A 16,835-nucleotide genomic window follows, 5' to 3' on the forward strand; every position below is an offset into this window, starting at 1 on the left:
CTTTATAAACATTATCCCCAATTTCAGTACATATTTTGGCACAGATTTAGCAAGTGCCCATAACTCAAATGCCACCTTTGCATTGATATACAAAAATTTGAACTATGTTGTTAAGGAGATCAATCCGCCGTATATTCCACAAGCAAGGCCAATCGATTATGGGAAAAAAAAAAGGAAAGAAATTGACTGAAAGTATTTATAGTCCATAATGAAGGGAGTCAAGGCAAAATTAAGAAATACGGTAGATCATGATGTTTTTCATTATTTAAAAAGTGAAAACTTATAAATGAATAAATATTTTACAAAATGAAAAAAACTGTTTGTTTTTTTATTTCCTTAGTTTTTGAGATATTTAATCTTTAATTTTGTCTCTTAACTTTTTGTTTCCCGTTAGAGAACGGAGGTTACAGGAAAGAGGGATCATGTTTCAGTATCAACGGCAAGTGAGACTGTTTCAGAAAAGGATGACAGATTCGAAGAAATTATGATTCAACAGTCAAGGCAAATGAGGCATCTGAAGAAAGGCAATCTAGGCTTACAGCTATCAAAGAAAAAAACTGTTTTGAGAAAATCAGTTTCAAATCAAAGCAACGTAGAAAATATTGCAGCGCCCTAGTTGAAGCTTTCGTTGTTGTAATTTGACTTCAGAAATGATAAAGGAGAAAAAATTACTCTGCAATAATTGAACTGTGACAAACTGTACATGGATTCATATCTTATTTAAAAACTAAATATATGAAAGACCAAAAGTTATGCTCAAGACTTATTAAAATAGAAAGTAAATGTTAACAAGAGAGGATGACAGTAAAAAGAAATAATATTATTGCAGGTCTAAGGAGAAAGGCTAAATTATAGTAATACCTATATCTTTATTTGGCAAGAAAAAAATATTGAAATATTTATATTGTTTAATTAGAATTACTGTATTGACTTATTGGTGAAAGAGCAAGAGAATGATTAAGTTGGTTGATCAAATTATTCTCTACCTTCTGCCCTAGTGTCCTTTTTTTAAAAATGTCTCAGGTGATTCATCAAAACAGATTTTCCACTTATTTTAAGACTTCCTAATTTGATAAAGCTTGTAAAATTAGAAAGAGCACGGACGTTAATGAACCAATTATAATGAAATCTGAAGATACTCAGTCTGAAAATCCAGATTGATCTTTCAGTTCATAAGAAACGCCTCTTTGCATCACAAAGGAGACAATATTCTTTTTCTTCTTCTTAACTATTTGAAAGAAAAGAAAAGTTGCTCTTTTGAGAAAATCATCAAAGGGGAAGCCACTTCTGCAAGCTCTCAGAAAAAGTCTCTAAAATCATACTTTTAAAGAATCTTATTGGAAATTTAGTAAAAAAAAGTGGTTTGTATTTCACTTCAAACCTTTCACTGTGGATTTCATATCAAGCAAAAACTTGTAACGACAAAAATTCATGGAAACTAAGTTATACGAAGTTATTAAAAACAATCGAGTCTTTTTTAAACAGCAATTTTTATTTGGAAATTAATAGATCTCTTAACTGATAGAGAGGATCTGGATGAATTTTTGTCAAAACAAAAGATAAAGATGAACTAATCAGCTCTAAATTTTCACATAAAATTTAAGATTTATTTAACTATGTATAATGGTAAAATTTTATATGGGTTAATTAATACTACATCTTGTAAGTCATACAATGCATGTTCTGCAAGACATAGCTGTGTACTTGGGCCGGTCCACCTTCAATTGCTGGATGCGACGTTTTGAATACATCCTACACATTTGGATACGCGTTGGATTACAAGTTATATTAATCAAGGAAAATTGAAAATTCTGTTGAGCAGATGAAGAAAGTTGTTACGATGTGTTTTAGAGGAAAACTGAGTCTATTAATGTGAAAGTAAGGATATGGTAACACCAGCATCGGTAACATCACCAGCATCCGAAGCAAGAGTTTTTAATACTGATCAAACATTTTCAAGCTTTTATGAGGTTAAATTGGAAGTTAATACTAGTCTAAGGGTAATACTTAGAATAGTTTGCTACGCTTATCCAATAGTTTGCTATGGTTTTCTCCAATAGAGTCAGCTTTGAGAGCTACTGCTAACAAACTTCTCAAGGATCTCAAACTGTGGTTTGTATACCATCTCATCTAGTATGCATACATCTTTATGAACGGGCTGCAGAAACACCGAAGCTCCAAATTAAGATTTATTATGAAGAATCTCTAGGAACTGAAAAACAGGAAGTAAAAAGAACCTATACCATTAGTAACTTATACCAGATTATACAGTTCTTATAAAAGTTCCAGAAAAAAATGCAATAAAAAACCGCTTCAATTACCTGAGTTATATTTTTAATTTACTGGTATGCTCTATGTATTTATAAAGCACGCGAACGTAATTATCATAAATTTTGTCATAACATGTCATGTGGCCGGTAACTATATTCAGCTTTTTTTTCTTCTGCTTTTAGGTATTGTGCGTAGTAAAAACGAACTAAAGCACGAACTTGTTGTTAGCAACTGTTTTTTTTTTTTTTTTTACATTTTATTCCAGGGGTTATATTAATATATATATAAACTAGATTTAAAAATTTAAAAAATATATTTTGAAGTAAGTATTTAAAATTAAAATAAAGCTTTATGTATTAAACTGGTATTTTTTAAATTTAGATAATAAATATAATTTTATAGGTAGAATTTTGTAGTTTTATTTTTATATTGTAACTCCTAGGAATAAATTCGCACCAAACTGAGGCAAGTTTGTGTTTATGTTATGGTTATCAATTAAAAACAAGGTGATATATGGTTCGTAATTGAAGTAGATTTATGCCATAAAAGTAGTCACAATGATGTCTTAATGCAAATTCATGCATGTTTTTAAAACTTATTTTTTTGTTTATTTATTTTTTATTAGTTTTTGTTGGAGTGAGGATTATTGATTTTTCTTTGGAGTCTTTCTCTTTAAACTCATTTCAAGATGCTATCGTCAAATATTTACCAAAATATTTCTGGAATGATTTTTTCCAAGAAAATAAAGGATCTTTTGCATCTGAAGAGAAAGATCCTCTGTTAATGGAATATGTTTTATCAAAAACTGTAGCTAGATCTCCATCATTTTCAGTTCTTTGTTCTTTTCATGAGTATATTGAAAAGATTGAGGATACCAATGCGAGTATTTGGTTGATTTTAGTTCATTCCTTCAAAAATGCATCTTTTCCCATGGAAGAAATTGACTGGAATTTCCTTTCTGATAAACTAACTTACTATGGAATAAAAACTGCAACTTATGACTGTAATACTGATAGTCAATTATGCATGCATTTTAAAGTATATGAACCATCACTACTATTAAGTATGGCTAAGGAAAATATAGCTGTTTATAGGTATCAAAAAACAATTTCTATAGACAGCATACTCCAATGGATTCAAACCAAACTTTATTTTAAACTTAAAAGCATTAAATCATTTAAAGAAATTAGCAGTGAACCTGTTGCCAATGGGTTTCCTTCTATGCTATTTGTATATTCTTCAAGCAATAAAGCGCCTCCTCTCTTTTTTACTTCTCTTTCAGTTAAGTTTAGTGGTCGGGTTGAATTCTATATACTAAAATCCAGTGATGACAATGACAATGCAGTTGCAATCAATAAGTATTCAAAATACAGTTATGGAAAACATAGAGGAGAAAATTTTACTTACACATGCATGGATTTATTTTTACGAACTTTGCGTCCTGAATTAAATGATATTTTTATTTTAACTGTGATAATGTTTAACATGGCTTGTTGGTTAGAAATATTTTTGCAAAAAGGTGGGCCAATAAGAAGAATTATTTATTATGTTTGGGGTTGTATTTTGACAAACATTGCTCTGGTATCACTTTGGGTACTTATTATTCAAATTATTAACTTACCACAAATTCAGCCAGTTACAGAGTTATTTTTGAAAGCTCTTCAGTATTTGATGTTTTCAGATATGGCTGCAATTGTGCGGCAGGATTTTCTTCAAGTAATGCAACATTTATATTTAGCATTTGTTGGTTTTATTTTTTATGGAGTTGTTCTTGGTTATTTACGTTACAAGCTTTTAAATAATGAGGAAAATGTTCCTGTTTCATTAGTTACAATTTTATTAAATGACATTCAAGATTTTAACAATATGATAACATCTCTGTTTTCTTATATAACTCCAAACTTTCAAGTGTTTTTATTTGAAGAGAGTATAGATAGAGTTTTGCAGCGATTATCAACTCCTGATTTATGGCTCCATCCTTTAAACTCATTAAGCTATATTCAAGATCTGCCATCCTGGCATTTTTGCAGTTTTCCTCTTAATAAGAAAAAAAATTCTCTTTTAATCTTAAATAAACAATGTGAATGCAAACATAGTGCTGTGGATTCAGTTGGAATATCAAAATATAAAGGTTTTCTCAAAGAGGATGCAAATCAAAAGTATGGGTATTCTGCCAGAGAGTGTGTTGTTTGTTTGGAACACTTTAAATGTAATGATATTGTGACAGGTTTACCTTGCTTACACATGTTTCATAAAAGTTGCATCTACAATTGGTTAGTTTTGGAAAATAGCCAAAATAAATGCCCTGTTTGTCGGTGGCCAGCTAGAATAAAAAAAGGGAAAGTTGAAGTAATTGACTTAACTAATTAGTTTTTATTTACTTTAAAATTAGAGAAATTTCTTATAAATAAGATTTTTTTAATGAATTTAAAAAAATGTTAAATTTAAATGATATTTTTTATTTATGTTATAAAAGAATTATCAATTATGTACTTAATATAATTAATAATTCTTAAGATAAAGTTGAGCTTTATAGTCCTAAGATAAAATTTGGTAAGTTTTTATACCTGAAAAAGTTGCACTGAAAAGGAGTTTTTTGGTCAAGTTGTACATTTTTCATGTAATTGCAGAAGATTTACAGTGAAATTCATTCTGAAAGAAAGTTTTGTGGACTAACGAGTCAAAATTCTCAAAAAGAAAGAAGAGCCAAAGACATTACTCCAAGAAACTTGGCTCAAATTGATCCAGATACAACAAACAAGTTAATAGAATCAACACAAAATAGATTCACAGAAGTTATTGAAGGACCCATTTGATACTAAAAAGTTAAAAAAGTTAATTTCTTGGAGAAAATTTTGATCTCAAAAATTTTGTTCAGATTTTTTATTTATAATTGAATGTTTCTTTAAGTTTAAGAGCAAATAAAATTTATAAACAATTTTTTTTTGTTATCTGAAATCTTGATTAAATTTGCTTTCAGAATGATCATTAAAGTTTTCAGATAGTAAAAAGAAAATTTTATTTCCTTTTTTTCTGAAATAATTTTTTTTCCCCCTTTATTGTTATCCTATGAAGAGGAGTTATCAAGATTCAAGAGCAAAATTTAAAGCAGACAATCCTGATTTATTTGCGCCTAACGAAGAGCTTAAACTCCAGACAAAATAATAAATGACTTTATTAGAGACTTTCATGATGATTTTAGAAGATAAAAGAAATTAATCTTTTGATGATGCCATCATTTGTATAAACTGTTTGGTTAATTTCAAGTCCCGCAAGAACGATAAATGATCTAGAGCGATTAAATCTTTTTTTTTCAAATTTGCTTTTACGCTTTTATTTTTAAGTATCCGGTGAATTTTTCAGTTCATCTGAGTAAAATCCATTATTTCGTTGATGATAAGTCATGTTTAAATAATGACTTATCATCAACGATAAGTTCAAGATTTCTGAATTTGTGACTAATTCCTCCACACCTCTATTGCATCTACTCTAACTATTAATCAGTGTGATCAGGAATTGGTTTTTTGTAAATAGCAAATGCTTGTTTTATTTTTAAATGTTTTTACGATTTAGGAATGATCACACTTGAATTTGTTTGCAATTCTTTTCGTTAAAGTTCAAGACTGGTGAATAAGGACTTGTAAATGATTGATGTTCCTAAACACTTATCATTTTTAGGTTTTTCGCCTGATTCAGGCTTCGAGACGTTGGTTTATTGGTCTTCCGCTTCGCCACACAACATTGAATGATTCTTTTGGGGTGATTAGAAGCAAAAAAATACTCTAAGAAGTCCTTAGCGCTGGGATGCAAATTAACTGTTCAATTGAAGTAGTCGGCTTCATTTTGCGAAAACTTTTTTATTAAATGTAACTTAACAAAACTTTCAGTGAAAGAAAATTAAAACTTTGGAAACAAAGCAAAAAAGAAAATGAGGCTTGGTAGTTACATATTCAGTAAGCTTTAACTGCTCAAAAATTTGTTGACAGAAATTTTAATTTTAAAGCACATTTAAGAATTTTCAACGTCTCGTTAAAAAAAGATAAAATGTGCATGAAACAATTAACCATTTAGTCAAGTTTAAAACTAATTTGACACTATCTTTTAAGAGTAAATTTTCTTGATTCTTTTTCAAGTTTTATTAAAAGAGAAACTAAAAACTGCAAAAGAAAGTTGCACTAAAAAGTTAGATGTAACTTTTTTGGATTGGAGTTCCCAACCATCTTTATTTTTTTTAAAAAATAAAGATGGTTGGGAACTCCAATCATAATTACACACAAAATTGCAAACATGATTACATCCAGAATGAGTTAAAGGCCGAGTAAAGTCTTCTTTGAGTTGAAATTAGTGGAAATGTTTGATTTGTGTCTTTATCTTTTAAGTGTTTAGTTTATTAAAGAAGAACCGTTTTGCATGAATTTTTAAATGAACGTTCATTTAAAAACAAAGGTTTTTAATAGGAAAAAAAAACTGTTTTTGCTTCTCCTAAACAATCAAAATGTACTTTAATATAAACACAACCATCACATCTGCTATCAGGTTTATTGCTTAAAATTGAATCAAACATTCTTTACAAGAAATACCATTTCAGAAAAATACCCTTTTAAAGGATTATTTTGTGAATATTTTAACAATAGGTGACGCGCGAAAATTGATTACTAAGATGGTGATTGAAAATATCGAAACTAAGATTCTTATACAGCGCCTTGTTGTTGATGCTGCCGTGGACACTTTTAAACACTACCTCCGCTCCTCACTGATTTTTACTAGTCGATCACGTTCGTATAACAAATCTGAGTATTTATGCTGCAAATCACGTTCACGAGCTGTTTGACGGACGACATCTTCTTCTAATGCCTGCATTAAGAGTATGGAATTAAAAAATGAACACAAAAGGAAACATGAAAAGATTTTCAAACACTTACCGAAATGCGCCTGGGAACTGCTTGAAGTTCTTGTTTGTGTAACATCTCAAACGTCTCTGCTTCAATTCGACACTGTTCGATTTGATCGTGTAGGTCAGAAATCTGCTTACTTAAACCCACAGCTCTCGACTATAAAAGAAAGTGCAAAACTTAGACAGCGTAAGAGAGTTTCATTTTCTTCTGAAATCAATAATAATTTTATGCAAAATGAATTTGTTAACTATGGTTTGCATTTTTCTTGCCTACCTGATAACCTCCGAGTAAGAGTTTAAGCTTCTTTTCTAGCTTAGTTGCTTTCTTTGCATCTTCGGTCATGTGTAAACGGTTAATCTGTATAAAAAAAAAAGAAGTTAAGCGTTGAACTCATTTTAAGTAAAAACTGCTTTTCCATCAACTCAACAAAATGTTACGTTTTGTTGAATTGATGTAAAAGTAGTTTTTAAACAAATGCGATTAATAACGTAACGAAATAAGACACAAACCTCGAGGCGTTTTTCAAGCGATTCAACACGATCTTTTTTGCTAGCAAGTGCTGCGCGAGTATAGCGTTGTTGGTTTGGTAGATATAATAACTGAACATAAAATAGAAAAAAAAAAACAGAACAAAAATAGAACATAAAAATATTAGAACACGAGAATTTCATTTTTCAAACCCTGACAAATAGCTATATTGGTATAGCAAAAAACTTCAAATTAATTTTCTTCGTACCTGACCATAACACTCTTCCCACACTCTTGTGTACACATCGATGGATAGATCACCGTGTGCCATAGCTTTTTTAACAATTTCAATTTCTTCGTTTAGTAAAGACCGAGCCGCCTCCATTTCTTTATCAGAAATTTTTTCTAAAGGCGATTCTTCAAGAACACGTTTATTTGAATTGACTACGGCTTGTGCAGAGACGCTTGTTTTTTTCAAACTGAGCAGGCTCAATTGATGTTCTGTCGGGTGGTAAACTATATCGTGGCGTAACATATGCACCATCTCAGCTTTTATCATTTCTTCAGCCTGAAAGTTTGATTACAGCAAATAAAATGGTTGTTGAAAATGAAAAAAGTATATTATAATTGACAACACAGACACTTAAAAAAGAATACCTTATTAGTTTTACTAATTAATAATACTATATAACTATTACTTCCTGGTACGGATTTAGATCTCTTCTCATCTCATCAGGCCTTAACACTGAAGTATTTACATCAGAAGGACGAGGTAAGTTCCTCTGAACAGACAATGCTTGTCTTCGAAATTCCGCAGCTTCTATAGTTAAAAAAACAACAGAAAAACAATACCAACTGAAGCAGTTTGATAAACCTGATTCAAGCGAATATTTTAAATTGTATTATAAATTCAATAATTACAATTTCTACGTTCTTTTATAATTTCTAACAATATAGTAAAAAGCAATCAAGGAAAGAAACCATAATCCCACTTATAAATAAAAACATTTCTCTATAAAAAAAAAAAAAAATACACAAACCTTTTTCTTTTTGCTTAAGATAGTTTCTTGCCTCTATATCTGATGCATCTTCTACAAATCCTGTATCAACGCTTTCATCCAAATTTATTTCAAATTTCTGAAAAAAATGAAATCTTTGATTGGTTTGGGCATAAAATAGTATATCCTAATGAAAACTGTTTTCAAAATAACTTTTTACTTATTAAGAAATTTGTACAATTTCATTTTAAAACAGCAAAAATGTTATTTGTTATATAAAATACTATAGGAATATATATGCATGATAATAAATTGAAAAATCAAAAAGCACCTACATCTGGCACCACAATTTCAAAATCATTGCTTGGTTTAGGCAAGCTTTGCAATCCTGCTATAAGTTGAGTTTTTATTTCCATTTGATTTTCATAAATGTCATCTCTGTTTATGTTTAAATTATCCCTAACAGATGCTCCAGGAGTCATTCCTTGAGGTACTCCTCCTACACGGGGAGTGTTTCTGGGAGTAAAGCCTAGGAAATGAGAAAGATCATCTTTGATTTATACAATAGCAAGGATTGCATTAAAGAAAGAACTGTATTAAATAAAGGACTTTTTTAAAGAAAGACTGTATTAAAAGTATAAATATATAAACTTATTTGAAACCAGCAAGTCTATTAAAAAAATTATCTGCTAACTCATAAAAAAGAAAAACAAGAAAGAAAAAAATGAAGAATAAGAAAAAAAAGAAGAGTAAGAAGGAAAGAAATAAAGAAAAAGAAAGAAAAAAAATGAAGAATAATGAGAAACAAAAAAGAATAAGAAATAATAATAAAAAAAAACTCTGAAAAACAAACTATTAAAAAGGAAACCTTGTCCCCCATCTGCAGGTGTTCTGAAAGGTGTTGCAATCATCAAATTGGGTGTTTGTATTTGCTGGTGCTTGGGTGTGGCTCCATCAAAGTTGCTGGTATACATTGGGGTATTAATACCACCTTTTAATGGTGTATCAACTTGTTGCAATGCAAGAATATTTTGAGCTTCCTAACAAATGACATATCTTAAAGATAATAAACAGATACAGAATAATGCAGATTAATAATACAAGTAGTAATAAGAAGTTTTTGAAACTGAAAAAATTACTTAAAAATAAATATTAAGAAATATTTATGAGATATAATATGAGATATAAATTGTTACTTGGAAAATGGTGTCTTGCATTGCTGGTGCTCTTGGTGTTCTAATTGGTAAGTTAGTACCAGGAGTAATAGAATAATCTGAAAGTAAACCTTTGCTTGCACTTTCATCTTCATTATCAACAAAAGCTTTTGCTTGCTCACTTGCTATACCAAGCTTTACAACCTAAAAACACCATAAAAGGACCAACTTTTTTTATTTATTTACTTTTTTTGCTTCATGACTTAGTGTTAGAAACAGGAACTCATAATTCAAGAAGTTTTAAAAGGGCATCAAAATACAGCTCAAATTGGAGTTTCCATGTAAAATTATTAAATGTGTAAAGAAAAAGGTGGATGTAGTGGTTAATAAAACTTTTTAAAAACTCATGTTATAAACAAGAGAAAGGACAGGATCATCACAAAGTTTTTAAAAGACATTTGAAAGACTACCCACTCAATTAGTTGTAAATTGTATAAAAAATACAATAGATGGTGCTATAACTGTTAAAGTTCACCTGCATACTTCAGGATTATCTAGGTGATGCTCCTTCAAGAAACCATTGATTTCTTGAAGAAATTGTATTACCTGAGCTAAATCAAATCAACTTGAGCTTGCCAAATGGCATCTTCACTGGACATCAAGAAAATGGACCAAAATTCTCTGGAGTAAAGAGTCAAAGTTTATGCTGTTTCGATTTGATGAAATAAAGTACATTCAATGTCCTGTCAAAACTTTGTACAAATAAGTTAATTTAAGATGTTAGTTCCACATATCAGGCATAAAATGGCACTTAGATGGATCTATCAGTAAAATAATGAAACAAAACACACTGCAAAATTTGTACAAAGATTGCTTATATCATTGAACATTAGATCTTAATCTGCTTGAATATCTTTTGGATCATTTAGATGAACAACTTAAAGAAAGAAAACCATTAAACAAAAAAAATTTTTTCAAATAATTGATCTGGATAAAGACACACATCAATGTCCTCAGGCTGTTTTTAAAGTAAAACCCAGTTAAGTTTTAATTCATTATTTGATGGGCAAAAAACAAAAAAAAATTCTTTGCTGTAGAGTGATAATTTGATTGGTGCAATTTCTGTTTAATGTTTTTAAAAATGGTAAAGTAAAAATCAATAAGCTAACAGCTACCTGCCATATAAAATTGCAGCATCAAAGTGTAAAAGCAAAAAATGATAAAAAAAAGGTGTTCTCATTTTTTTAATGCATAAAAAAAATTTAAACGTTAAAAAAACTTACACTAAATTTTAAAGCTTAAAATTTCTTTTAAACTATAGCATGAAACCATTTTTGTATTATAGTGCTTACCTCCTCCAACTCAGCATCAGTGATTTGTGGAGATGGTAGAACCAATTTACTTCTTCTTTTTGAACCATCCTGATTCATCATTCTGAAGGGAGTGGTAATAAAATTAACATTGAAGAAATGAAAATTCATTGTAAGATTAAAAAAGTTAGTTTATCTTCAGTAACATAAAAAAACATGACTGATGTCATGATATTAATACTACTTCACTAATATCATGAGAGAAGAAAGGGTTACAATTTATGCTGTTGTTATTAAACATATTTTATTTAGAACTATTGTTTAATGATACTATTTCCTACTGAATATCTAAACCAATTAGGTTTTAAAACAGGTTATGCATGTAAGCTCATAAATCATTAAATAGAAAAACGTACTTATTAATAGATGAAATTGCACCAGGAAGATCATTTTCTTTTCTCTTTTTTTGTTTTTCTTTGTCTTTTCTTCTTTCACGCTTAAAATTAAAATAAAGAGCTACATTTTCAAATGAAATGAAAAACTATAGCAACCTAAATTAACAACTGGGAGTGAATGTCAACATCATTTTATCAAAATCTGTCAATTGAAAATTTAGTTACGCTGTGATTAATCAAAATCAAAGTAAAAATACGATTTTAAAAAAAACAACCTCTTCTTGAATATCACGACGCTTTTCATCTAAATGCTCCTGCCTTAATTTTTTATAATTTGGCTCCAAAGCTTTGACATCCTCATTACTAGTGTCATAGAAACCTTAAAAACAAAAAGATCATATGGTTAACAAAAAAGATGATATGATTAACTTTAAAATCGATAAAACAATAAAAGCATCACGGACAACAAATACAATAACAATTGAAATATCATAAATGTTTACAATAGATAATTTTTAAACAAACCTTGTGCAGGTTTTCGTTCAAAAGGAATTTCTGCATTGTAATCTACTGCACGCTTTTTTCGTCGAAATCTCTGGATTCTAATTACATGAATTGAGGAAAGTGATTTAAATTCAAAATTTTTTTAAAAATATAATTGTTTTAAATAATACAAGCATTAACATGTAAAACAAATTTTAAACACATGTAAAAACAATTGCATATATAAAGTATACAATCTATAAAAAGTATAGTAAGAATTGAAAAAATCAATCTGTTAAAAAAAGAATTAAAAGTTCAGATATCATAAAGATTGTTACTTAGAAAATCTGGCTAATCTTATTTTAAGCGCTAGTCAACAAATGAAATGTTTACACATCACATCTTTCCAATTCTTTCTTTTATCTTGCAAATGGAATAGAAATTCTTTCTTTTATCTTACAAATGGAATAGAAATTTAAAAATGGTTTTTTGTTCCCAAAAAAAAAGCCAAATATAAAAGAAACAAAATAATTACAATTGTCAATTACAAGTATGACCTATTTTAGAACTTGTGTCTTCACTTTTATTAATAAGAAAAAATCAAGCTTACTCTATCCCTGCAGCTCTTAGCTCCCTTCGCTTTTGCAATGATGCTAATCTACGAGCTTCTTCAAGTTGCTTTTCTCTTGCTTTTCTTTTTGCTTTTTTACCCTGTGTGTTTGCTAACCTAGCTCTTGCTTCTGATAGCATTTCCATTTCTTAAAGAAACCCAAAAAAACATTTTGACAAAAAACAAAAATAATGATAATAAAAAAAAAATCATTAAGATGATACACATTTTAATAACAATAGCAGGAGAAAAAAAAGTTTGTGTAAAGTAATAAATAAAATGTTAGGTCACATGATACAAATTTGTTATCATCAAAACTAAGATTTATAAATAGACATTCAAGTATTTAGGAAAAAAAAGATTTTCTTTAACCAAAAAACTGCTTTAATAACATTATCACAATTTATTATAACCACTACAATAACATCATTTAAATGGAATAATCAAAGAACCATTAAATATTTTACCATCTTCATCCATATCTATAGGATCAGGTCTTGCTGGTTTTGTTTCAGGTGCTGGATCAATTTCACCTGGTCGTAGCTTCCGAGGATCTTCATCAAGACCTTCCCCATCTTTACGCTGAGCTTGATCCCTAGAGAAAACAGGAAAATATTTATTGCGTCTATTTCAGGAAAGAAAAAATTATCTATACATCTTGAAATTTTTTTTGACTGAATTTTTTGTAATGGACACTATTTCATGTGTCAATTTTACTTTATGTGTGTGTGTGTGTGTGTGTGTGTGTGTGTGTGTGTGTGTGTGTGTGTGTGTGTGTGTGTGTGTGTGTGTATATATATATTTATATATATATACATATACATATATACATATATATATATATATATATATATATATATATATATATATATATATATATATATATATATATATATATATATATATATATATATATATATATATATATATATATATATATATATATATATATATATATTTATATATATAATATATATATTTATATATTACTGGGCATAATTATTCAAAACAAGAGTTTAAGTTTCAACTAAACTATAAACGTTAACCTAATAAACCTTTGATTCTAAATAAATGCCAAAAGACTAATCAAGCAATACAAAAAATTTAAGTACTTATTGCATATTATTAGTTTTAGTTAAAAAATCTTTGAAATTAAACATCATATAATTCCTTACAGAAGATATTCATATCTCTCAAGACACTGTGCAGCAGTTCTTCCTACTAAAGGAGCAATTGTTCGCCACTGTGTTGGCATTAGTTTTGCAAGATGTAAGAGTTTTTCATCTTCTTCTCTACTCCATTCAGTCTAAATAGTTAACTTTCAAGGTAAGACAGAAAGTTAGGCTTTAAAAAATGTTTCTGAAGTAATCATCAGCATTTTTAGTACACTAGAAAAAAATCACCAAAAAACAAAGATGTAAAAAGAACAGAAAAAAGCAGCCATTTCTAATTTGTAAGATATTCGTTGCTGCTTCCATGATCATATTTCCTGATAACTACAGAGTACTCACCTTTTTGATACTAGGATCCAACCATTCATACCAACGAGCCTTGCACTGCTTACCTGACTTCTTATGAAGAAGTGATGCTATTCGACTCCATTGATTTTTGCCATACTTCATAACAGCTGCTTTAAGAATTTCATCCTAAATAAAAATTGTCTTTATTTAACTTTATTTTTATTTTACATATTTTCTTTTCATTTTACATTTATAATCCAACAAAAAAAATTTTATATTGGTACGCTACATCCACACAAAGAAATCCTGTTCAAAATTTCACTAAAAATGCTTTAAGCTTTTTTTTAAAACTGCTACAACAAATTGTTAAAACTTTAATTTACTCAAAGCAGTTCATTGAAAAAAAATTAATTACCTCTGTATTTGACCAAACACCACCTTTAATAAAAATGCGCGGCATTTTGAGAACTTTTTTAGTAAACTTGGTTTAAAATCAATATCAAATCTAATGGAGTGAAATTTAATATGTGTGTGTGTGTGTGTGTGTGTGTGTGTGTGTGTGTGTGTGTGTGTGTGTGTGTCTGTGTGTGTGTGTGTGTGTAAAAAGTAGGTTAAGCTAAAATAAAAGCCCAACAAAACATTTTACAAGAACAACATGCTATGGAGAAAAAACTAACTTAGGTATAGATAATGTAAACACATTGGAGTAAATAAATAGCAGATTAAAGAATTTAGTAACTAAAGAATACAAACATTAAAAAAAAACAAACAGGAATTTTGATATTCATGGCATTTAATAATCTGCGTCAAAAACTAAGCTTCTAAACCTTTTAAGCTTCTAAACCTTCCAAGCTTCTAAACCTAAATGATTTAGAAGTTTGAAACACTTTTAACATCGTTTAACAGACTGTTATCAAACAATTTTTTTAAATTTTAAATAGAACCCTTTAAATTTATTGTAGAAGAATTAGGCTTATTGTAGATGTTTTTAGGTTTATCGAGTATTAGCTGTAGTCAGATGTCCAACTTATTAGGTATGGTTTCTCAAGGTTCGTACACAAAATATTCTTTAATAAGACAAATTTAAGGTTAAAAACCCGATTCAAATTACTCTGAATCAGACTAAGATATTTTTGTTCGTAACCTTCATCGTTTTCCCAATTTTCATGTTTTTACACCCAACCCTCATCGTTTAAAGCCTTAGGGTCCTCCTACTTTATGTCCTATAATTTTCTGAATCCTCGCTGCTTTTGCTATTTTTGAATCTTCCTTTTGTTTTGTAAAATTTTGAATACTTAAATATCATAATATACATTCTCCCCATTAGATTCCTGATAAAAATCTTTTCTGCCCATTTACAGGATTCGTCACGAAAACTTCACTCTCAAACTTGGGTCCGTATTATCCATGGGGTAGTTGGAGCGTTTGCCCCAGGTCAACAAAAAAAAGTTGGATATAAGAGAAGTAATTTATTTTTAACTTATGAAATTAAAAAAAAATTACAAAGTTATAGTTTTTTTTTTTTATTATAATATTGCATTTTTTAAAGCCCACAATTCATATCATTTTTCATCATTTATAATTATTTCTATTTTTAACTATTTAAAAGTCATGTGACCATGTCTGCTAAAGAAATGAATTTCGGTTACTCAAATCGACTTTGTTTAGTTTTTTAAATTTGATTAAAGGCAGAGTTGTTACGGCATAATATGTCTGGCAGATCTGTCGACATATTTTTAGACATATTTTACATAGCCATAAAATATGTCCGAAATATTTTTCTGTCCTCTTACTTTGACATAACTTTATGTCTGAAACATTTTCTGCCGACATAAAATATGTCCGAAATATTTTTCTGTCCACTTACTTTGACATAACTTTATGTCTGAAACATTTTCTGCCGACATAAAATATGTCCGAAATATTTTTCTGCCTACCAACTATGACATAATTTTATGTCTAAAACATTTTCTGCCGACATAAAATATGTCAGAGACATTTTTCTGTCCACTTACTTTGACATAATTTTATGTCTGAGACATTTTCTGCCGACATAAAATATGTCAGAAACATTTTTCTGTCCACTTATTTTGACATAATTTTATGTCTAAAACATTTTCTGCCGACATAAAATATGTCCAAAATATTTTTCTGCCTACCAACTATGACATAATTTTAGGTCTAAAACATTTTCTGCCGACATAAAATATGTCAGAGACATTTTTCTGTCCACTTACTTTGACATAATTTTATGTCAGAGACATTTTCTGCCGACATAAATTATGTCAGAAACATTTTTCTGTCCACTTACTTTGACATAATTTTATGTCAGAGACATTTTCTGCCGACATAAATTATGTCAGAAACATTTTTCTGTCCACTTACTTTGACATAATTTTATGTCAGAGACATTTTCTGCCGACATAAATTATGTCAGAAACATTTTTCTGTCCACTTACTTTGACATAATTTTAGGCCTGAGACCTTTTCCGCCCGACAAATTATGTCAGAAATATTTTCTATCCACATATTTTAACATAATTTTATGTCTGAGACATTTGCTGTTTCTTATTTTAGAAGAAAAAATCGTACAACTTTATTGCTCATTTTAGATTAATTTGACGAGTAAAACAAAAGTTTCGATTTCCCCTTGTTAGAATGTAAAAACTTAGTCTCAAACTTAGTTTTTATTATTGAATGTGGTTTTTATTATATGGCGTCCTGTGCCGCACTAGAAATTATGTTAAGTAGAAAGGAAAGTAGAACTTTTAAAGGGTCGAACCATTTACAG

General features: G+C 29.1%; 2 protein-coding genes across 3 annotated transcripts; one reads left to right on the top strand and one right to left on the bottom strand.

Moving 5' to 3' along the window:
• Positions 1-2,756: 2,756 nt before the first annotated feature.
• Positions 2,757-6,096, top strand: LOC145202614 (E3 ubiquitin-protein ligase RNF103-like). 2 transcript variants are annotated; one of them, XM_090083189.1, is made up of 2 exons: positions 2,757-4,620; positions 5,950-6,096. In XM_090083189.1, the coding sequence occupies exons 1-2, from the start codon at positions 2,854-2,856 to the stop codon at positions 6,055-6,057; spliced, it is 1,875 nt and encodes a 624-aa protein (XP_089939315.1). In that variant the 5' UTR covers positions 2,757-2,853; the 3' UTR covers positions 6,058-6,096. The 2 variants fall into 2 exon arrangements, with proteins under 2 accessions (XP_089939315.1, XP_079931743.2); XM_080075617.2 differs by lacking the exon at positions 5,950-6,096 and having other exon boundaries at positions 2,757-4,720.
• Positions 6,097-6,796: 700 nt separating this feature from the next.
• Positions 6,797-15,476, bottom strand: LOC145202267 (cell division cycle 5-related protein-like). The gene is made up of 19 exons (XM_090081009.1): positions 14,460-15,476; positions 14,096-14,230; positions 13,760-13,890; positions 13,052-13,179; positions 12,585-12,732; positions 12,017-12,093; positions 11,767-11,870; positions 11,513-11,592; positions 11,139-11,220; positions 9,829-9,990; positions 9,501-9,672; positions 8,968-9,161; positions 8,675-8,771; positions 8,333-8,454; positions 7,903-8,202; positions 7,676-7,765; positions 7,440-7,523; positions 7,194-7,322; positions 6,797-7,125 (listed from the first exon to the last, which is right to left on the bottom strand). Exons 1-19 carry the CDS (start codon positions 14,502-14,504, stop codon positions 7,009-7,011), a joined length of 2,397 nt encoding a protein of 798 aa, XP_089937135.1. The 5' UTR covers positions 14,505-15,476; the 3' UTR covers positions 6,797-7,008.
• Between the last annotated feature and the right edge of the window lie 1,359 nt (positions 15,477-16,835).

The sequence above is a fragment of the Hydra viridissima genome, unplaced genomic scaffold (genome assembly GCF_058129835.1).
Source record: "Hydra viridissima isolate aposymbiotic clone 2 unplaced genomic scaffold, HvirCarnegie_v1 scaffold_3, whole genome shotgun sequence".
Classification (NCBI taxonomy): domain Eukaryota; kingdom Metazoa; phylum Cnidaria; class Hydrozoa; order Anthoathecata; family Hydridae; genus Hydra; species Hydra viridissima.